Here is a 23,623-nt window from a genome sequence, read left to right on the forward strand (position 1 = left end):
TCCGTTTTGGTTAACAAAACAAAGTAGAAAGGAAGAAACCGACAGAATAAAGACAAGGGAACAGTTGAGGGCAGAGTAAAAAGTTAAAAGCAAAAGCAACCCTCGCCTTCCTGTCCTGCCACACCCATGAGTGCAGGTTCCACTGCCTAGGGTCCCAGCACCAGCCCACGCCCCAGTGCCTAGCAGGACCCAGCAGTCACTTCCTGGTATAAGGTCAAGCTCCGCCCCACGCTCCGCCCCACGCTCCGATTTCCCAGACCTGCCTTCAGCGTTGCGTAACCCTCTACGCGGACGTGACGTCATGGCGTCAGGCAGGACTTCCGGCGTCCTGCAGTCACGTGGGCCCATACCGGAAGTGTGTTTCTAGTTACCCGAGCAACCGCATCCCCCCACCCTCCCCGCTATCCCTGTCTCCCCGTGGAAAACTTAGACCCTGCTCTCCCACGGTCCAAGATCAGGAAGCGGCGTGCCCACGAGGTGATTTTGGGGACGGCTGGGTTTCTTTTCGGGAGTAAGGAAGGAGCCGGCAGCCTGAGGCCTGGCCTCTTCTGAGGCAGGGAGAGGAGATATCTTAGTAGTGGTCACGTTGTTGTAATCACCATTCCCGCGCGGCGAAAAGTGGGGCCTCGGGCTTAGGAGATTCCAAGTCTTTGCAGGTTAATTGTTAGAAGAGACTAGTCCTAAAGGCTCTCAACTCTGTTGTGCTTCTGAATCACAGGATGGTCGTTAAGAATCCCGATGCCTGGGCCCATATCTCAGATCAATTCAGTCCGAATTTCTAGTCGGTATGGAAATTTTTTTAAAGTTCCCCAGGTAATTCTAATGTGCGGAGAATCACTGTATTAAGCTAGTTCTGTAAGTGAATTCGGATTTTGCCCATCTTGCCCAGTATTTAAATGGGAAAATCACCCAGGACACGTCCTTAGAAGGATGTTTAGGATATTGACCAATCTACCAAAAAGTAGGGGTTTTCTTTCTTTTCCCTTGTATGTTGACCTCCGTGGAAGGTCAATTTTTAGTGGAAGTTATCGTGAGAACATGTGACAGCTGCGATTGTTGACACCTCTCACAGATTAAAGGTGGAGAATGCCTTTGCCCAGTTTTCTTATGGACCAGTGGCCAATGAAGTTCCTCTTAGCTCTGAAATCCCAAGATTCTTTAGTACAGTTCAGATGGTCCTCAACAACTTTATTTTTTCAGAAATGATTGTTAAATTTCTTTCACAGGCTGGGCTCAGTATTCATATGTTTTTCATGTTAAGTTGGAACGTTTGAAAAAAATCTAAAGATTAATAACACAAACAACATTTATAGAGTTATTTACTCTCACCACTCCCATGACTTGGGGGATTAGAGATATGCTTAAAAAATAGTTTCTACTGATATGATTTACCAGAGTAACAGACCCTTTGGGATAGCAGTGCAAACAGAAACTGTATGTTTCATAAGAGTGTTAGTACTGTTGGATAAGCATAACCGAAGGCAAGTTTACAGTAAGATGTATAAATCCCCTCTTTATGTTCACCGCCTTCCTGAGAAAGTATGCAAATTAAAGTTCCGGAGAGACATTTTCATTCTAAAACTATTTGGACAGTGAAGGATTATCTTTGTGTTTGTTAGGATGCAACATTTAGGATAGGTTTAGATGAGTTTCGGGGATAATTGAAAAACTAAAGCTAAAATGTAGGTTGGAATTTACAGACTAGGTACAGAACTCTTAAAATTACTTCCCTACATTAGGAAATGCATAGAATAGTTGGAGAAGTGAGTACCCAATGGAACTATAGTTGATTAAAGCGCGCATGAGTTGAAAATATCTTGAAAACATGCTAATGTATTTAAACATTTGCTTTCTGAAAAGATTTTGGACATTATAGAGTAGAAATGGGAGAAGGGAATGCTATTAAGATACAGCATACAATCTCAATAACAACTTCAACAGGACCCAAGAAGAGGAAAAATTAGCTTTTTGTTTTCCTGGGAGGGAAATGTGAAATTTAAAAGTAATAAAATGTAGAAGCTATGCCTATAAGTAATTAAGTGCCTAAATGTGTGAGGTGTGGTGAATGCTATATCAGTTCAGGAAAGAGAGACATTAACATGGAGTTACCATGATTCTGTTTATAGGAAAAGAACTTGAAATAAAACTCTAGAAGTGTAAAAGTAGCCTTAACCATTTCAGCTAGTCAGGGTTTTTGCTAAGTATGCCCTTAATTTGTAGTACTGCCTGCTTATTCAAGCGTTTTTGCTTATGGTCATACTAAGTTTTCCTGTATTTTGAAAGCTGTGTCTGCAGTGAAACTCATCTGTTTTCCTCTTTTGGACTGTGTCATTATTATATTGTTTTAGCCATCCCGATTTTCAGTTCTCCCATTGCCTCTTGTATTCATGACTTAGAGGGTAATTTTGCTTTTCCATGGCCTCATATTCATTTCTGACTGGATACTAGTCACGTGACTAAGAGAACTTACAAATAAATCCATTCATAAGTCCATCACCTTGCTGACAAGTTAAACGATGCCACACTGTGGATGGAATGTCATTCGTATGGGAAAACAGAATTGTTAACTGCATCCTTTCGATCTTCTTCCCTATACTGTGCCTTCTTTATGGCAATACTTACTGCAACATCCAGAAGAGTGTAAGTTGGGGCTGGAGGTTAAGACAATGAAAAGAAACCAGACTCAGTGTTTGGCTTCCTCATCCCTCAGCTTTAACAGTGGCTGTTATGGGAAGAAGGTGAAGGCTTTCTGGTCACTGTAACAGGCCTGTGTCCAGTAGAAAGATAGAGCTTGCACTTCTGTAGGTAGAAAAAGGCCCTTCAGACTTGTGTCAACTTAGATGTCCAAATAACTAAGCAGGGACCGTGCAAAACCACAGGAGGGAGCTCATGAGACCATCAAGCCAGAAGAACTTGCCAGCCTCAGGAGCCAGCCAGGGCCTGGGGCAAGGCTGCCTTAGGAGATGGGACAGGAAGCAGTGCTCTCCAAAACCCCCCTTTTGTTTTTTATGAAGTTACTTGATGTTCTTGCCAATCTGCGTATTTTAAAAATTTTTATTAGTACACGTATGCAGTATGTAATCATTTTATTCTTCATGGGGAGTTAGTCCATGTACATAGCATAACTTAATTCTTTTTTCATTCCGTTTCCCTTTTCTACCCCCGATCTCTTCATCTTCTTCCCTTTTGCAAAAGGCATCTTCTCGCATATGATTAGCATTGCGTGTACAGAGAGATTTCTTAGAGCCGGGTATGACTCAATTTATATTACTTCGATTTCTCACCTTACCTTTGTTTATTTTGCGGTAGTCTCCAGCAGCCGCCTACCTTCTGCATAGAAACAGTGCATACTGAGAGTCTTAATTAGATACCAAACTATCCGGTTGGTTCCCAGAGCCAAGTCAGAGGGAACCTTTAGCTAAAGTCACTGATTTAATGATTGACTGCATTTTCATTTTTGAATTTTCAGAATTCTGGTGGGAAAGGTAAGATAGAAAGGAAAATCTACTTACAGAGTACACAGTTTTGAGAGGAATTTGTGTTTTTATTGTATTTATCTAGTGAACATACCACATTCTAGATCCTGTTTTTTTTTGGGCGGGGGCTCTTTTTGGACAAGGTCTCACTATGCAGTTTAGGCTGCCCTTGAACGCAGTTGGTAGCCCAGGCTGACCTCAAACTCTTAACAGTCCTCCTGCCTCAGCCTCCCAAATGCTGGGATTACAGGTGTGCACCACCACGCCCAGCTACAACATCCTCTATTTATAAGAATATAAATGTGCCCTAAAAAGAGTATGTATGATGCCACTGCCTTTTGACAAAGCCACAGTACTTGTATGTGGAATTTTTTTTTAGTAACTTGATAGAAATAGTCACATTTTATCCATCAAAAACTATAGTGCTCTTATCTGTTGTTCTTTGTTTGTTTATGCATTTAAAATATATCTTTCAGAGTTAATTTAAACTAGGAGATATGATAGACATTGTGAATTGATAGGAAAGCACTCAAAGGTAAAGGGTAACTGGGATATGGGAAAAGAGAAGGGAAAGAAGGAGAAAGTTTGTATATATGTATATGCAGGATAGTTAACATGGCTTTTCTACTGTCTTGTATTTCCTTGCTGAAAGAAACTGTCAGTGAGGCATTGGTTGATTAGCTTTGTATGTCTATATGTGTTTTCATGAGAAACTACATTGAAGATATCAATATGTAATACAATAAGCATTGTTAATTCCCTACCACTCTGTTTGTAACTCTGTAATGTCTGTACTGATCCTTTGCTATTTTGTAAAATGTTGTCTGTCTGTTAGTATTTTCCTCCTTTTATTTCTAAAAGAAAAAAAAATAAAATATATCTTTCAGATTCATTGCAGAATAAATGCATTTTTTATAGTCTATATGGAAAAATACATCATTCAGGACTGGGAGGCTCAGACTTGCCTGTGGGCCTTAGCAGTGTTTAGTGGATGACCTCAACCCTGTTTTTTTCCTTCCCCCTTTGGTGATTGAGGTCAGACAATGAAGGGCCTCTGTGCTCACCCTGGCTTGGCAGGGTGGTGGCGATTAGGCCATTGTGCTCGCTGGGGAGGGCTGTCCTGTCTGTGTGTGGATCCTGGCCTTCCCTGTCGTTGCTGGTCTCTTTTCTCTCAGCTCCACTATCCACTAAGAGAAAAGTTGCTGTTCAGTCCAGAGGGCTTGTGCCATATAAAAGGAGACTCTTCTGGGGAGGTGGGAAACGCAAGATAAGATCGAGACCTGACCGGGCATCCAGTCTGCTGCAACCATCAGCTCTTTTCCTAGAGAGGTGGTGGTGTCCGAAAGTATTGCTACAGCACCTAGAATTATTTTGAGGTTGGCTCTTGAGAAACAGAAGCATTCTTATTAGGTCCTTACACTCTCCGTGTGCAGAAAATAATCAGCTTTTAAATGGGAGAGCAGAGTAGGGGAAGTAAAAAAAAAAAAAATTCACATGTATAAGGAACATGTACCAGCTCCCCAAGAGGAATATAATCATTATGCACTGCAAACATGGACTAATAAAAATTAAAGTCAAATAATAAAATGTAAAGAAACAAAGTTAACAGGATTCATTTGCAGAGAGGGTTCTCTTTCTTGCCTTGGGAGCTGACAGCACCTGATTAACTGACCGCTTAGCAGGAAGAACACGTATTCCTTCTGGAGCGTAGATACTTAAAACTCTGTCCTACATGATGTCTGTATTGTGTCCCTATCTAGCAGTGACAGTTAGCGGGGTCCCTGTCAGAAATCACAATAGGCACAGCCCATGCTTTCTAAACCCTGTCCATTGATACTGTTCTACAGTTTTGTTTTGAAATAAATCTTTAAATGTCTATGTAGACCTTGGAGAAGTGATGCAACTTCCTTGTTTTAGTCATGGAAAATTTTTTTAAATGCCAGATATTAAGAACTGGTTGCCAAGATTGCTGTTGATCATAATCTGCTTTCTTGTTTCTGCTGTCTTACGCTGAGCCTAATCATTTACAAGCTGTGTGAGAACTGCACCATTCTTCCACTGAAATTTCAGGCCGAAAGTGAGTAGTTAGGGTGCTTAGTGTATCAGGGGCAGAATATACAACTTAATAATGTGTACCCATAAAACAGGGGTAGGCAATAGATAGCTCAGAGACTGTTTTTTGTGCTTCCAGTGAGGTAGAAATTGTTCTACATATTTTAAAGAGTAGCTTGGTGTCGTTTTTTTTTTAAAAGCAAAAAGAATATGAATACGATATGCAAGAAGATCATATGTGACCCACAAGCCTAAAATTTTTACTATCTGGACCTTTACCAAAAAAAAATTGCTAGCATAAAATAACAAGAGTAATACTGAAAATACTGAGCTAATAATAATAAAGCTATGAAAGTTGCTCTTCCTTTAGACATGTTTTTCTATACATTTATCTCATTGGATTTTTGAGACATTGACTTGTATATTCAAATCAGTGATTCAAAGCAATCAGAATATATGGTGGAGGTTTAAATTTAAAATATTTATTATGTTAAAAGACACACTGCCATTAACCCCTTCCCTTTGAACCTATCCCATCATTCTTACCACTTTCTGAAGCAGTTCTGGAAGTCTTCTCTTAGGTCTTTACGAAGTGTGATCATACATACAGTGAATGCTGCTGCCTTTGTATCTTATAGATAGAACTGAACTGCTGTGGGTCCAAGGGCTGGAACTGACTTTCTTCAGGCATGTCTGCTGGTTTCCCTGCCTCTTGTTTGCAAAACTGCTCCGAGTGAGCACTGGGTGATCTCTCAGTGGTGTATCATGGCAGCCCTTGTACCAAATTATTAGTTCAACCAAAGTCATAAGCAGCTTTTCCTCAAATTGACAGTCATTCCCTCTTTTTAATCACAACCATTGACATTTGAGCAGCCAGGAGAACATCATGAATTATTCTTGAACCCCTTCAGTGGTCATCTACTTTATCACAAGCACCTAAACCTCTGGCTCTGCCAAAAGAACCTCTCTCAACCACCCTGTGGATTGTCAGAATGTTGGTGCTATGTGGACCTTTAGTGCCAGGCTGAATTTTCCCACTTACAGTAATAGTGGGATTTGGTCCACAGCTGTGTTTCGTCACTGTAGTGTTTATTACAGACGTGAGCCTATCAGACTTCCCAGTTCCAGATGATTGACCTAGTTCTAACTAGGCATAGTGACTTCTAAGGCATAGCAAGGAGTCTGGATTCCAAACTCTTAATTTCCAGAAGCCACACAGATGTCTCCTACACTTTTGTAAGTTAATCCATATGCTCTTTGTTAATCTATACAAAACTTGATTAGCACACACATGGAGTTCACTGTCACACCATTATGTACAGCAGACTCTCCAAAAGCTATTCAAATTTCAGTGTTAGAAATATGAAACCTGGCTCTAGTGAATTAGCCACTTAAAGGCAGCACCTTCCAGTTTAGCACTCAAGTGTGTACTGATTTCTGCTATTATTTCCTTTGTGCTTGTTGTATCTGGGTGTCAAAGCACCCAAATATTGACTATTTTGTATTTCTTCAATAGCCGGTAAAGCATAGGGCAGTTAGCTAGGTTTTCAGGTAGGTGTTCATGTTTTAATCCTTTAAGTTGTAGTTCAAAGGTAATGTGAACTGAATTTATACTTTTCACTGCATTTGGTAACTTTTTTCCCATTTATATTCACTGCAGGTGTACATATTCTGAATTTAGGACAGGAAACAGGAGGTATTGGCTGTGAAGATAAATTTCCAGGTCATATCAGCCTTCTTAGAAATACCCTATTTGAAAGCTTGTTACATTTAAAAAGAATGTGAATGTTTCTCTTTAGGCTAAATTTTTTAATTAATGAGTTTGTTTATTTTTGTTTTTTGAGACAGGGTCTCACAACTCACTATGTAGCCAGGCTGGCCTTGAACTCACAACAGCCCTCCTGCCTCAGCCTCCCGAATGCTGGGATTATAGGCATGAGCCACCACACCCAGCATCTTTAGGCTAAATTTTAAAAGGTGAAGTGGTCAGTTTAACATCTCAATTTTTAACGTGACCATGTGAAAACATCTGGTAAAAATTTCAAAATGTCAAATGTATTTCTTAAAGGTTAGAGATTTTTTAATTCCACTCTGCAGTTAAGGAAAAGCAGGATTCCTTCAGTATCCAAATTCCAAAGCTTAAAACCTAAGTAGCTGTTTGCTTGGCATTGCATTGTTAGTGCTTCTGTCTCATTAAAGCTTAGATTTGCATGCTTTTTAGGGTATTGTTTTTGTTTAACTCTTATTTAAGTACATTCTGGTTTGGGCTGCTATTTAGTAGCTTTGAAGCTCTGAACAGGAGAAAACTTAAGTCTGTTTAAATAGGTTATAAAAGGTACGCAGCTCCAGATTAGACTTTACCTTTAGGGATTTCATTCAGTGAGTCAGTCAGTCACGACAGGTAGGTAGGTGGTAGGGAAAGAGTGAATTCTGGCAGAGCAGTGCTGTTGGCGGGGCAGCCTGTGTCATGCCTCAGGAAGGTTTGCAGTAGAATTGTTTCTTCTGCAAAGACACAGGAAGGACTGTTAGGCCAGGTGACTGGTAGCACTCACTGTCTGAAATCAAAACCAAGTCGATCAAAGCCAAAACAAGGGCCTTTTGGGGAACTTAAAGCCCCAAGCACACCTGAGCCTGGAAAGATGTTTTTGTTTAAAGAGGCTTCTGCAAAGCTGGGTGCAGTGCAAGAGAATTACACGTTCAAGACCAGGACTGGAGGTATAACTCAATGTAAAGGCCCTGGGTTCAATTCACAGTACCAAAAATAAAAAGATGGGGGCTGGGGATGTAGCTCAATAGCAGAGCACTTACTCAGCATGCGTGAGACCCTGAGTTCCATGCCCGGGACTGCAAAACAACAACAGCAAAGGCTTCTGCAAGACCCAGATCTAAGGCAAGACCCAACAGAGGTCTCCAGGGTTAATTTGTGTAGGCATTGATGTGTTAAGGACTAGTAAATAAGGTAATAGTTTAATTCATGATCTGTATACTGCTTTTGTATAAACATACTAACTGCCAAATATTTATGTGGTTATAGTCATCAGCTTTACTTGCAACAGGAAAACAAGTAAAGCGTAAGAGTCCTTTGTTTGAATTACTCATTCATGCCTACAGGATTGCCTCCTTTTCAGATCTTGTGCTCCTGGCGCAGGTGCCAGGGTCTCCTGAAGTGTTGCATGCAGACTGGGTGTGGTTCTAGGAAGAGGCAGCCTCTTACAAACTGCTTTGAAATTTGTAAAATAGCCACGAGTATCCCACAGACATACTCATCAGATGTTCACCCCGTGGTTCTTCTTTCCTAGTTTGCGAGCCCATCTGGACTTTCACCATCAGAGATGGCCACAAAGGTAAGATTGCCTTTTGTCTTATGAGTTCAGAAAAATTTAGTCTTTAAATTCTTGATGTTCTCATTCCATGGTGGTGAAGGTTGAACAAGTTCAGGTTGAGTATCACAAACCCAAGTATACAAAATGATCCAAAATCCAAAACTTTTAGAGCTCTGACATGACTTTCAAAAGGTTTCAGATTTTGGAACATTTCACATTTTGGATTTTCAGATCACGAATGCTCAACCAATGAAAGTGTATGCAAGCATTCCAAAATCTACAAGATTACTGAAATTTAAAATTGGGGTGGATTAACTAATGGTTAGCCTGGACACCCCGCTGAACTGAGTCAGAATGGTTCTGGGTGTAGAAGGCCCACTGAGGATTGTTGCCAACAGCACAAAGGGAGAACTGGAGGCAAAGATGGGGTGCTGCTGATTCTCCTGGAAAAGCTTATTGCACTGGTTTTGCTGATAGGAACTCAGCTGTTATCATCAGAGGAGCCCCGGTCCTTGCTGTCACTGGGGGCTGCTGTTCTCTTCGGAGGAGCTCTGGTCCTCACCTTGAGCATCACTTCCTGGCTCCAGTGCAGATCCCTCAGCCTGCTGGCACAGATCCTTCATTCCATTGGCACAGACTTTCTAGCTTCTACTACTGGCCTTTGGGTCTTCCCAGTGCAGGTCCTTGATACAGACTTGGATGAGACTTTGTCATGGGCTCTAGGTCTCCAAGTGGACTCGTGGAGGACATTGCTGTGGGCTCTGGGTCTTCAGCTGGACTCGTGCAGGACATTGCCATGGGATCCAGGCCCTCAGCTAGATTCTCTGGGTCTCTAGTGTGTGGACAGATCTCCCGCACTCTTCTGGATTTGATTTTTTGGGTGGCTATTATAAAATAATCCTATAAATTGTGTGTCCTGTATTAAATCTGTTCCCTTGCAAACCCTCACTACAACAGAAATGCATGTGGCCCCAAGCATTTTGGATAAGGCATATTCAACCTGTACATCAGAAAACTAAAAAAGCATTATCAAGTGTATTACTAGACAACTCTTGTCCCAGACATTGAAAGCTGGACTGGGCCAGCAGGTCATCTTAGGGAGCAGAAGGGGAGGAACCAAAGGCTATCACAGTCTTTTAGAATTGACAGCCCATTCCCAACTTGGAACTAGTAAAGATGGCCAAGACAATAAACATGAGATCTTTTATCATCCCTTGAATCTTATCTAAAAACAATCATTATTAGCATCTGTCCTCATTATAAGGCTCTAGAGCCTTAAATAAATTGTCCTGTGTGTAACTGATGTACACATAGAGAGCAAGTGTGCATGTGCTTAGTTTCTGTATCATGAGTACAGATCTGTCTTACACCTTTTTCACCCCACTGGCATTCTTAGTAGAATAGGGATTTAGTAGATTCTCAGTAAATATCTGTTGGTTAGTCAATGAGACATTGGAACATCTGTTGAGGATGAACCCTTTGGTGGCTGACCTGTGCTTCCCTTTATATTGTAGATGTCAACATCGAAAGCTGCCATGTTTTGGTATTCTCATCCAGTATATGGAAGATACTGGCACCATTATCGTCAAGCCATGGCTTGGATGCGAAACCACCAGATCGCCTACAGGAAGGCCGTGGGAGCCTACTTCAGTTTCCCGTGGTACTTCCCAAATGCAGTTGCTCCCCAAGCCTCTTACGGTAACAGTGCTGGATATCCTCGGTCCTATGACCATCACAAGGCCTGGCAGGATGCCCACTGTAGTTATTCCCGTGACAGAAGGTCTGGGCGGCCTCTTCGTGACAGCAGTAGGATCCGGCCCCCCACCAGAAAAGACCAAGCTTTGTTGGAAGAGGAGGAGGTCGAGATGGAGTCAGATGATGAGATAGAATATGACCTGAGCAATATGGAAATCACCGACGAGCTCCGCCAGTACTTTGCAGAGACGGAGAGGCACAGAGAAGAGCGACGTAAGCTCCAGCATTTCCTCGTGCTGGCTTTCCTTGCACTGACTTTTACATCTTTCTTCTTACCTAATATATCATGTTATTTTATAGCCCCTCGTTTGGGTGCAGGTATATTCCAAATCCACTCCTAAGCCTGGAAAAGCAAAGATAATGTTGCACTTCAATTACATTAGTTTCCAGAGCTGTTTATTTTAGTTCCAGAACAAAGCTTATCCTAATAATACCTCTGCTGTTTATTGAACATTAGCCACTGTGCCAGACGGAGCATACTTGTACATGTATTCCCTAGCTCACACAGTAGTCCCTAAACCAATTTTACAAATGAAGAAAGTGAACCTTAAGAAGGTCGATCGCATAACTAGTCAGTTTGCCATTAGGAGTCAAGGCATGTCTGCCTGATTCCACTTCCTCGGCTGCTTCCTCTATGCCAGGGCTTTCCCTGAGACAGCTTAGTTCCTAAAATACCATACTTGTGCCACCTCTGGGATGTACTCCAGAGACATTCCTGATACTGCACAGCATCTAAAACTGCTCCCTGCAACAGTGTGAACCTAAACAGAGGGACCAAATGTGTGGTTCCTTTGTGTTAGACAACTGTAATAAATGCCTAGTATTTTCAGTCAGTCAGAAAGCCCCAATTTTGTTTTTAAGTTTCTTAGTACCTTGCTGCAAAGAACTATCAAGATTCACCAGACCATATGTGTTTTAAGTATCTGACATGTATATTAACACTTTCCTCTCTAACATAACCAGTATTCAGTTGCAATATTGTTTTTTAGTGAGGTTTAATTGTTTGAAATTTTATATAGGACTTTCTAATAAGCAGAAACATAGACACCTGGGAATGGGCAAGTTTGATCTCCGTCTTACACCGTGTGTTCCTACCGATGGGCTAGGACTTACTGATGTTTGCTGGATGCCAAGAACTGAGCAGCAGCCTTTGTATGAAATGTCATGTCCCGTGCTGTCTGTGCTTGTGATTCCATACTGAAGTGCAACAGTGTGTTCTAACAGTGTGTTTCTATAACACATAAAGTATATTTCTTCCCTCGGTCTCCAGAAATAAATTGTACCTTCTATCAAAATTCATACCAAGCAACCATCAGTCTAATTTAAGAATACACAATCAGTGAGGAAGAGTAGGCATTGGAGCGTGTGCACATTTGGTTGGAACGCTATTTGTTACAGCTTTCAAAAAAAAAATGGAGTGGACATAGGGTTTATGACTATGGTGCTTACTACAAAGTGGAATAACATGGTTCTCCCACCAGAAATTTATACTTTTACGATGGAAATTGTAATTAAGGATGGGAGCAAACCTAGGGTATCCTGAAGGTCATTTTGAATTATCTGCCGACTTAAAACGACCCTTAAAATAGGTAGTTAGTGTAAAAAACATGGATGTAAACAAATTGAAAATGAAATAGCTTTGCAAGCAAATTTAAAAGTGTAAACCATTATGGCTATGATTACTAACCATTCCTGTTCTTCCATGTTGCCCTTGTCAGGTAGAACTCCCAGCAGGTAAGCAAAGTCAGGAAAATCACCAGCTAAGTAATGATAAGTAATGGCACTTACCATTATTTTGAATGAAGAAATGATGTGTTTCAGTATTATAAACTTTCGATCAGTGGTTGCAGCTCTCGCTACCGTTCTGTGAGGTGTTTTCTAAGACCTTTTATAAACTTGATGAACTTCACGTCCTCTTCATTGTTATTTGCAAATCTGCTTAGTTTATTCCAAAACTCCAAATTCGCTGTTTTCGTCATTGTTCTGTGTTGACTTGTATCCGCTCAAAAAGATGAGCTGGTGGCTTTCTGTTCCCCAGTACCTCAGAATGTGATCTGATTTAGAAACAGGATCTCTGCAGAGGGACCAGAGGTAAAATGGAGGCATGAGGGGGCCCTAATGTCATATGACTTGTGCTTTATTAAAAGAGAGAAATGTGGACTTAGAGACAGACAGACACACAAAGAGAAGATGGTGTGAAAATTGGCATTGCACTGCCGCAAGCCCAGGGCTGTCCAGGCTAGGAGAGCCGCCAGGGGCATAGCTCAGAGGTCAAGCACTTGCCTAGCATTCACAGGCCCTGGGTTCAAGCCCCAGCACCACAAAAAACCAAATAAACAAACAGAAGCTGGGAGAGAGGTCTGGAACAGATCCTTCCCTAACACCTTCAGGGAATGCAGGGCCCTGCTCACGCCTTGACTTCAGATTTCTGACCCCTAGGACCCACAAACGGTGTCTGTTCTTCAGAGCCGCGCACTTTATGGTACTTCGTGTTGGCAGCCCTAAGAAACTAATGTGGTTGTCCTGTGAGAATTTTCTTCGCTCCCAAGTGCAGTCTGTGACTGGGCCTACAAGTAAACCATACACAGCTTTGGCCCGCTTGGTAAAGAGAATGTAGTATGTGTTTGCTTAAAAATAATCTAGTAGCAAAGCATCAAATAAAGGAATCTCATGAAACCCCTTGCCACCTCCGTCTTTAACCTAAGTCCACACTGGGCGTGGGTTTTGTTAGGAACAGGATACAGAGGCCACTTTGACAGAACAGCTCAGATCCCAGGGTTCCGGCCTGGCTCCCCCACTCACTAGCGGGAGGTGCTTATTGTCTTGTAGGACCCCCGTCTTCACTGTTCCTGTGCCTCCACCTTCTCACCTGTGAAATGGGGATCCTAATTAATGGGCTGATAATTACGGAGAAGAAATGAGTTCATATAAGAAGGGCCATAGAGTGGTACTTGGTGCAAAGGCAATGCACAGTGAGTGAGTGTTGTTAGGATTAGTTGCTGGTAACCTGTCTTTTTTTTTGGTTTTTCTCCGGTACCGGGAACTGAACTCACGACCTTGCGCTTGCCAGGCAGGCGCTTTGCCGCTGAGCTAAATTCCCAGCCCCTGGTAACCTGTCTTGTAACCCGGTATATTGACCAGACATGGGTTTTGCCCTCATCAGTTTGTCTTGATTAGTGTTTGGTTGAAATTCTTCCCACAGTATTTTTAATAAGATGGTTTGTGGCTTCAGGAAGCTCATATATTTCTGCTCTTGGTAAATCCTTTTAAAACTTTTAAACTGATTTACAACATTAAAAACATGAAAGAGTTAAAATTGTAGTATCTGTCAGATGTAGTCATTAACACAAGTTTTAGTTGATTTAAGGATGTTGCTTCCTAAAATGTAATATAGTAAAATGCACAGAAAATGACACTCCCGTGTCACTAATAGCACTAAACACAACAAGGTTCGGGTTCTTTGTGCCTTTAAAATGTGCAGTTGGGGCTGGGAATGTAGCTCAGTGGTAGAATGCTTGTCTAGCATGTGCAAGGCCTTCAGTTCAGTCCCCAGCAGCACCACAAGATCAAAATAAAGATGTAGTTAGTGCACAATTCAGAATTATTTGTCCTAGAGTCTCCACAGCTGCTTGCACGTCCTACAGCCTTCCCTGAAAGCTTTATTAGGTCCCTGGCAGGTGAGAATTGTCTGGTGAAGGTGAAACTCGGTATGATACAGGATCTGATCTGGAGACTTGGTGTATATTAGAAGAAGCTACCAGGGCCTGATCCTGCTCCAGTAAGAAGATAACGGGCAGCAGGTCACCAGCGTTATTTTTGTCACAGCCTATTTGTGGGTACAGGATGAACGTGCTCCCTTGAGCAGGAATGAAGGATGGAATTCATGTGGAAGTAATGTGAATGCCCATGGTGCTTTCCAAGCCATTGCCTTCACTAGAAATTTTCATGGAGATTTAGTTAACATACACAGTGGGGAAAAGCCTTAAGAAAGAGATAAGGACCCTGGGTAGTGTGAATAATTGGGTAAGGTTTTTTGTCTTTTACTGCTCTTTGAACCACTAGAAACTACTTGTTCAAAAAGGGCAAATTCAACTTGAAACATGAGTCGTTTAGAGAACACAGGATTTTATAAAATATTACTAGCAAGGGAAGACATAGCTGAATTTTTAAAATTTACCTTTTTCAGTATTATTCGCTTCCACAAGAACATATGAGTTACACAATTCATCATCATCTGCGTCTTACTTAATACTTTCTTAGGATAATATCCTTCAGACTAGACAGCATGTTCTTGTTTCTGATTACTACCCTTCCAGATAATCTCTAATTTAACATCTTTCATTAACAAAAACACGAAAGAATTAAGAACTTCTTTTCTGCAATGGGAGCATGCATGCTTTTGATTTTTTTCAAATTTCTTTATTGTACATAGAAAAAACAAAAAATAACGAAAAGAAAGACATAAACAAAACAACACAAAAACAATAAAAATGATACAGAATTTCAAGCAAGTTGATAGGAAATTAACAATGGTTGTTGTATTACATATCGTTATCTTCAGGTTGGTTACTCAGATAAACAGATACAAGCATGTAAGATTGATCAAACAATTAAACATTAACTGTTTCTTTCCATAAACCACTAGAAATTAGTAATACAATTATATTAGCTATCTTGTGTGTGTGTATATATATATTTTTCCCCTCTTCCTTTTTTTCGTTCTTTCCCTCATCCCAGTTGCTCTTTCCTTTTGAGCATTTTCTTTCCCTTTCACACTGTCTGTTGTACCTTTCACATTTTATTTACTCTTTCAGGTTCTTACAGTAGAGAGACAACACGAGGTTTACTGAGGAATGGATAAAAGAGATGTGATATTTTTATAAAAAGGAATAGCACTGAGCTAGAAAGAAAGATAAACTCGAGGCTTTTATAGGTAAATGGATGCAACTGAAGACCATACTCATAAATGAAAGAAATCAGGCTCACATGTATAAACATGCTTTTGATTATATTATGTGTCATCATTTCCTAACACGATATTTCCATTACTTAAAACATTAGTGGTAACGTTGCCTATGAGAAAGTAGACAGTTGAGAATTTCTAAAGGTCAGCTATGTTTTCAGTTATTTTCTTAGGAAAAAATATTTATCATTAGGTTAAGAAAAGCATTTTTAGCCATAAGCGGCCATCACTGGAGACTGCAAGGCTATATTCCTAATACTTAAGAATGAACCTGAGAGAAAGTTACCAGCCTTCATAGGGAATACGGCCCTTGAACATAAACACTGACCCTGTTGACTTGGGGCTGGGCTACTCAGATGTTCATCACCTGTGTTTTGGGGATAGCCACTGGGTCAAAGCTGGGATGTACTGTCAGAGAATATGATATGCTTTAAGCCCAATTGGGAAGAGGAGGCAACATCAGATTTAAAATGATGTGTAGAGCTGGGCATGGTGGCTCACCCTGTAATCCCAGCACTTGGGAGGCTGAGGCAGGAGGGTTGCTGTGAGTTCAAAGCCAGCTTGGGCTATAAAGTGAGCTCAAGGCCAACCTGAACTCCGTAGTGAAACCCTGTCTGAAAAAGACAAAAACTAAACAAATAAATGAAGTAAAATGATGCGAGGAAGAGTGTCTGTGGTGTAATCCATGACTGCTGATGGCAGATAAGGAGTAGAGCTGATGTCTTAGGCAAAGGAAGATGTTTAGGGCGTAGGTGTGGAGTGGGGAACGTGTTCTAGGCTTTGAGGAATGACGTCTATTTGGCATGAAAAAAGGGAGTGAGTCAGCGCCCTGCTTAGACACTAACGTGCTGTTCTCCCCAGAGGACCCAGATGTGCTGTTTGTACATGTGAAGGAGCCATCTGCTCCACTGTGTTCCATCTACCTGAGTCAGTCATCGTAGCGAGTCTTCAGTCTGCCAGAGATCCACCTGTTTCTGCTTCAGCCGCCCTCTGTGGGAAGTCTAGCGCCTATAGTGAAGCTCATGGCCCAGTGTTCCGTGAGCTGTTTCAGTTTAGACAATGCAGCTAAAGTGTGAAATCACACTGATTGAGCACGATTTCACCCTGTGTTTGTTTCATCTAATCCAGCTGTTCAGAAGTGCATAAAGCCTATCAGTGAAATGATAGATGTGGAAGGTCACAGAAAAGCAGAAAAGAGAGATATAAATGCACTTCTGTTGTAAAAGTGAAAATCGATTGTCCACTAACTTCGGGATTACATTTCTCATGGAGCAGGGATCCCAAGACGAGGAGCCCATCAGAAATGGCCTCAGTTCTGCTAATAAGCATGTGTGTTCTGACAATGTTGCTGATAAACCAAAAAAAAGAGGCTTCTTGTTCTAATCATGTTTGTGTTTTCCCTCAGTTGTGCTACCATCATTAATTTTGCCAACACGGTAGAAAATCTCATCAGAAAGACATACTAGCTGCGCACAGTGGCACATACCTGCAATCGAAGCTGCTCAAGAGGCTGAGGCAGGAGGATTGCAGGTTCAAGGCCAGGTGGGGAACTTAGCAAGACCCTATGTCAAAATAAAAAGAAAAAATAAAAAGGACTGGGGATGTAGCTCAGTACAAGGGCTGAGGTTCAACTCCCAGATACCACACACACTGCAGGGGAGGGGGCAGTAATCCTAGAAAAATGAGGGGAAATGGCATTCCTTAACTCCTTAACACATTATCTTAGTGCTTTGTCCTTCAAAATGGTCCACTTTTGGGCTAATCACTGTATCTATTGAATATTAAATGAATGGTTTCCTGCTGTGTAAGATTCTCTAAACTTCAAGTAGTTTCCTGTATTTTTTCCCTTTACTGGCTGTAAAGGAAATTGGTAACATCATGTAGATCCATAGATTGAAGCAACTGTATCAACGTTATTCATCCTAAACCTAGATGAAGTCCACTAAAGTTTTGCTTCATATCCTTAATAATCTTACTGTTTTAATAATCTTACTATTAATAATCTAATAATGTTACTATTCCTTAATAATCTTACTATTTTGTCTTGTTTTAATCCTCTCTGCATATTAATCCTCTTACTCGTTTCCTAGGGCTGCTATAACAAATTACGATAAACTTGGTGGCTTAAATCAACACAGTTCTACAAGTCAAAAATCAAGATGTCAGCGGGGACACCTTCCTTCACTAGGCTCCAGGGCCTCACTTCTCCCAGCTTCTGGAGTCCCTTGTGTTCCTTGGTTTGTTCAGCATCGCTCCAGTCTCTGCCCCTGTCTTCACGTGGCTTCCTCACCATGTCTGTGTGTCTTTCTCTGTGTCATCTAAGGAAGGACGTGCACTATATTTAATGGGCACAGCTGAGGGGAAACACAAATGTGATTAGATCAAGAATGCCTTATTTCTGGTGTATCAGCAGCACCCTCATCCCATATGATCTCATCTTCATTGGTAATTAGATCTGCAAGACCCTATTTCCAAATAAGGTCATGCCCTGGGTTCTGGATGGGCATCAAGTTAGGGGGACACTATTCAACCCCACAGCAAGCCCATGTTAAAGCTAGAATGGGATCCAAAGGTATTTCTGATTTGTAGTAAAACAAATTCTCTTAGCCAGATGCCCTACAGGAAAAAAAGTGGTAGCAGTGAGTCCTACAGCTGTTTCCAGTAAAGCTGGCCCACCTGTCCACGACGAAACACCTGTACTTCTCAGCTTCGCCCGGAAGGGTCTCTGTCTGGTTGGCTGAGCCCTCACCTTGACATGACAGGGCCAGTGACTGAGAACCCTTTCTGTCCCTGCTAGAGAGGAAGGAAGCAATGAATAGAAACCAGAATAAACGGAGGCCTCCAAACAGGGATGGTCCTTCCATTCAAGGTTTACTGGGTCCTCCAAGTTAGTATGTACTAAAGTGCTTTCAGATGTTGTGACCGTCAGCACGCAGCCAGTCTGAGTATGTTTGTGTATTTCCCTTTTTTTTTTGAAACAGGGATTCCCTATGCAGTTCAGGCTGGCCTCAAACTCACTGCAGTCTTCCGGCCTCAGCCTGTCAAGTGCTGGGATTACAGGCATGCGCCACTCTCCCTGGCAAGTCTGAGTGTATTTTATTTGAAGTTGACTGTTTTTCTGATCTGTAAGGTAGCCCTAGAACTTTTTTCTTAAAGTAGAGGTGAAGTGACTTTAAGGGAACAGAGCCTAACCCCAACTCATGGGTGCCTCTCTGCTCCCCTCCCTTTACCCCAAGCCTTGTGCCATGGGGGCTCTGAGGAACCCAAGGGCGGGGAGCCTTGCCCAGAGCCCTGTGAGACTGGGGCATCTGTTTCTCTCACTGGGTTGTCATCATTTTTCTTTGACGGTGTCTAGAAGCATTATTTACAAAAGATAATGTGTGACCTTTGAGCGTTCATTGCACTGTCATTTCTCGAGCACTTGCTTTGTGTCAGGCATAGTGGCCTCCAAGGCTGGGGATACAGCGGTGAGGGAAGGAGACGGTGCTCTTCCACCGTAGGTGGCCCTCAGAGCTTGGCATAGGTGCCAGTAGATCTGTCAGCGTGTGGTCCGTGAGAGTTCTCACATGCTGGGTCAGTGTTTTAGAGCAACACCTGAGAGGTAGGGAGTGGACCAGGATTGGGCCTTAAGTTCTCATGAGGAAACCTGAATGAGAAGGAAATCCAGGTAGAGAGTCAAGAGCAGAGGGCTGTGTCATTAATTCTTTGACTGTTACTCTATCTTACATGGTGTGTTTTTGGTTTGGTTTGGTTTTTGGTGGTACTGGAAATTGAACCCAGGGCTACATTTTATTTATTTCGAGACAGGCTTTCACTGAGTTGCCCAGGCTGGGCTCATACTTTGCATCCTCTTGCCTTGGCCTCTCAGAGTGTTGGCATTATCAGCATGTAGCTGTAGCACCAGGCCCACTTTACACTGTATGACTCTTATGGAGAACTAGGATCCTGTGATGGTGACTAGTAAGCAAATGCCGCCCTTGAACTTGGAACATGGCCTGGGCTTCCTTGGCTGCCACGTGCGCTTGTGTGCTGTTCCCATGTTTCATCAGCAGATGTCCACATGAAGAGAAAGCATCCCTCCACATCTAATCCTTATGCCTACTTAATAGCTGTTAAATAGGCTTTTTGCCAGAAAAGTAACAAAAAGGAGCATAATTTGAAACATCTGAAATGTTTTCTTAAGGAAAAGATAAACAAGTAAAGGGGCTAAATTCACACACCCTGATGGCAGGATACAGCACTATTAAGAGAGCTAAGATCCTGGTGTTTGTTAAAACTTCTAAACTCAGGACTCAGGTTTAGACGAGAAGTTGAACGTCTGGGGTGCCACCGAATCTGTCTGTGAATCAATTACAGTCTTGGGAAAGATTCGAATACGAGACCATTCTGTCACATTCCACCTTTAATAGAAAGGCCACAGCCCAGCCAGCAGCCTCACACCCTGCCTGGCCAGGGCTTTCTGGAAGTGCTGTTCCTAGGGAGGAACAGTTTTAGGAGGAACAGTTTTAGGAGGCCTGAGTACAAAAGGCCTGCACATGCGCTTAGAAACCGGACACACCTTACCAGTCTGTAGCTGCACGTCAGTATCCGGGGCCGCCTTTCCTCTTCCGCCTGAGGCCTAGCAGAAGAGCAGGGCTGTGGTCCGAGGGGCTAGGCGCCAGCCAGGCTTCCACCAGCTTCCACCCCAGGTGCACAAAGGGGTCTTATGGAAATAGGCAGATGTTGCAGCCATTGAGGGCTCTCCTCCGACCCAGTGTTTAATACTTCTTTTCTCTCCTTGATCATTAACTAGAACTCAGAGAAATGTCTGGAAATGTTCATTTTCTCTGGCCAGTTAGGACCCAGTTCCTCTACTCCCACACTGCTGCAACAGAACTCAGTTTGGAACAAGAAAGAATTTTTTTTTCTGAGATAAGATCTCGCTTTGAACTCATTCTGTAGCCCATACTGGCCTCAGACTTGCTGTGATCCTCCTGCCTCAGCCTTCCAAGTGCAGGGATTACAGGCACACACACCCCCAGCAGGATATAGAATTTAAACAACTGTGAGAACCAAACAGATTCAATATTGATGTTTCAAACCTGGCAGAAAAATCAAAACTGAGAAGCAAATGCTTGTTGGCCCGCAGTGCCTTTGCATATGAACACATTCATGATGGGGCCATAATTCATATGTCTTGCTGCCAGGCGGCCCTGAACCACCAATGGTACAGACATGACTGTCCCATCAGGGAACACAGGACAGTGCCTTCCAGTCGTAAAAGCTGCCTGACGGGACAGTTATGCATATACCGCTGGTGGTTCAAGCCAGCAGGAACATGTTAAGCCAATATTTTGGCTTTGTTCTGCATTTCACAGTAAATCAGCCATCCCTCTTTTTCCATGGGTAAGATAACAATTTGGGGATATTAATTTTGTTTGACAGTCATTTGGCTTATTATATATTACTTCCATATGCAAAATTAAATTGCACATGGTCTGGGAGAGCACTGACCACCCATACTTGGGCATATCTATTTTCTAATAATGTATCTGAGTTTGTAAAATGCCTTCCCTCCATCTCCAAGGTGATATTTATAAAGAGTAGAATTTATGAGAGTGACTACACATAGTCACATAAATATCTCTCCCTTCACACTTGATTAGTGTACTGCTGTGTTCCCTGCCAGGTACTAGGGGAGAGGGAACCAGCCAGGAAAGAATGATTTATGTCATTGTTTTGTTCCCCTACAGCCATCCTTACTCCTTATCTAGTGGCATTTCTCTTGGTAGCAATAGTAGCTGCAGATAATGTACCCTCTGCTATCAATTTCCCTCTTGACAGTCACTTACAGAACCTGTGTGAGTTGGCTAAATTTTACCTTATGCAGCATTGTTTTGTTGACACTTTTATGTTGTGATTTCCATAACAATAAAAATTATGATATTGGGACTTGCTATAGTAAAAAAAAAAAAAAGGAGAGAGGGAAAATAAGTTCATAAATATTTCGTACTTTACAGGAATCTTATTTACTCCCCTAGCACTGGGGATTAAACCTAGGACCTCCTGCATGCCAGGCGAGTGCTCTAGTCCCGAGCTATATCCCCAGCCAAGAATTCATTGAAATTAATAGAACTAACATGTTCCCACTAACTTATAGCACCAGTGGTACATGCATGACTGGTCATTAGGCGGCATGGAACAATCGTATCAGATAGTACGAGCCACCCAGAGCGAAACAGACAAATTATGGCCCCATTGTGCACATGTTAAAAGTGTCTAACTGGATGTGTGAAACTTGCAGTGTCATCTAGGCTAACCTGTAAAGTGGCGAATTCAGTGCCACAGAACGCAGACAGATCAGAAGTCAGGAGTTCTCCAGTCCATGGGTACAGCTGCCATTTCTTCGCCTGTTTGCCTTAGCAAGCGTTTAATCATTTAACCTGTTGCTCCTGGTATGATTTGTGTCATGTGAAGGCCTCGTCAGTGATTGTTGCCGTGTATACTTACTAAAGCTTCTTCTTTTCTAGCTTACCTAGAGTCAGCACCTCTTTCAGAGAGATGACTTTTTTTCTCCACTACCTCATTTGTGTTGGGAAGTACTTCTTTCAACTCTCGACTTTGCAGGGAGCTATTCATTCCCACGCTGGCCTGGTCCTCCCTGTTGGCCTTCTCTGGCTGGGCAGGTTGAGGGCAGCTAGGCAGATGAGAGAAACCCAGGTGGCTTCATTTTTTTTCCTGTATTTCCAGGGCATGTGGCAGAGGTCTGGTGCCTTGAAGGCCCTGGTTCCTTGCCAGGTCATGCCTCAGGATCCCTCTCTACTGGCACAGTTGTGTCTAATGGAAAGCCAAGGGACTGTGGGGGCCCCGGGCAGGGTGGTGGTGGCACATACCTCCTGTATGTGTGTGCGAGCTCGTGTTCCTCTCTGTTCCCAGGGAGGCAGCAGCAGCTGGAAGCAGAGCGCCTGGATGAGTATGTGAACGCCGACCATGACCTGTACTACAACAACCGCCGGACCGCAGAGCCCCCAACCGAGAGGCCGGGTGAGCGGCGCCAGGCTGAGATGAAACGCTTGTATGGGGACAGTGCCGCCAAGATCATGGCCATGGAGACTGCAGTGCAGCTGAGCTTTGACAAGCACTGTGACAGAAAGCAGCCCAAGTACTGGCCTGTCATTCCCCTGAAGTTCTGAGTCCTGGCACCGGGCCCCCAGGGCATGCTTCCCAAACAGTCCCCAGCCTCACCCGCTTCCTTTTGGAAATAAACTCTTCATCTCTCCTGTGCATTTCTCAGGGAAAGAGACCTTATACTGAGATATAAGCACGTTCAGCACTGGCCCAGTGGGCCTCTCAGGAGCTGTGTACTCTATATTAGCTCTCCTGTCACTGGGACAAAATACCTGACACCTACTACCTGTTTTGGTGTATGACTTGGGAGTGTTCAGTCTATGGCACAAACAGCATGGTAGGAAGACGTGGTGGAGGAAAACTGCTCAGCCCATGGCAGCCAGGAGGCAGAGAGAAAAGGAGAGAGGAACGGGGCTCTTGCAGGTCATGCCCCCAGTGACCCATCCCTGCAACCAGTCCCCACCCCATAATAGCTTGGGAATGCATCAGGAGATGAATCCATTGGTGAGTGCAGAGCCCCCGTGATCCAGTCACCTTCCAAAAGCCCCACCTCACCTCTGACTACGTGAGGCTTCTGGGGGACATTTTAGATGTACACTGTAACGGGGTGGGTGTCCTATATCCGCCACTTGGAAGTCGGCAGGGTATCTACCATTGCCAACATGAGAAACTTTCTCCTGACAAAATGAAATGTTTTGTGTTTTTATATTTTCTTCTTTAACCCACCTGAAGTTCACAAAGGCCTTCAGCCAGATGTTCCCTCTGACTGTAGCTCCTTCAGCCCCCGCTGAAAATGAGACAAGCACGCAATGAGACAAGTATCACTTCTTTTTAACGCCTAATGCAGAGCTTGGCTTGCGTGCTTGGTACAGGGCCTGAGAATAAGCACTTCTGGTTCTGCAGACCACAGAGTCTGTGCTGCACATGCCCTCATGGTGTGAACGCAG

At 42.8% G+C, this 23,623-nt stretch overlaps 1 protein-coding gene across 1 annotated transcript; it reads left to right on the top strand.

Moving 5' to 3' along the window:
* The first annotated feature begins 341 nt into the window (after positions 1–341).
* On the top strand, positions 342–22,856 carry Gemin8 (gem (nuclear organelle) associated protein 8). Its single transcript, XM_005409185.2, has 4 exons — positions 342–477; positions 8,828–8,872; positions 10,366–10,819; positions 22,485–22,856. Exons 2-4 carry the CDS (start codon positions 8,861–8,863, stop codon positions 22,739–22,741), a joined length of 723 nt encoding a protein of 240 aa, XP_005409242.1. The 5' UTR covers positions 342–477; positions 8,828–8,860; the 3' UTR covers positions 22,742–22,856.
* The last annotated feature ends 767 nt before the right edge of the window (positions 22,857–23,623 follow it).

The sequence above is a fragment of the Chinchilla lanigera genome, unplaced genomic scaffold (genome assembly GCF_000276665.1).
Source record: "Chinchilla lanigera isolate Chin_1 unplaced genomic scaffold, ChiLan1.0 scaffold00118, whole genome shotgun sequence".
In the NCBI taxonomy this organism is placed as follows: Eukaryota; Metazoa; Chordata; class Mammalia; order Rodentia; family Chinchillidae; genus Chinchilla; species Chinchilla lanigera.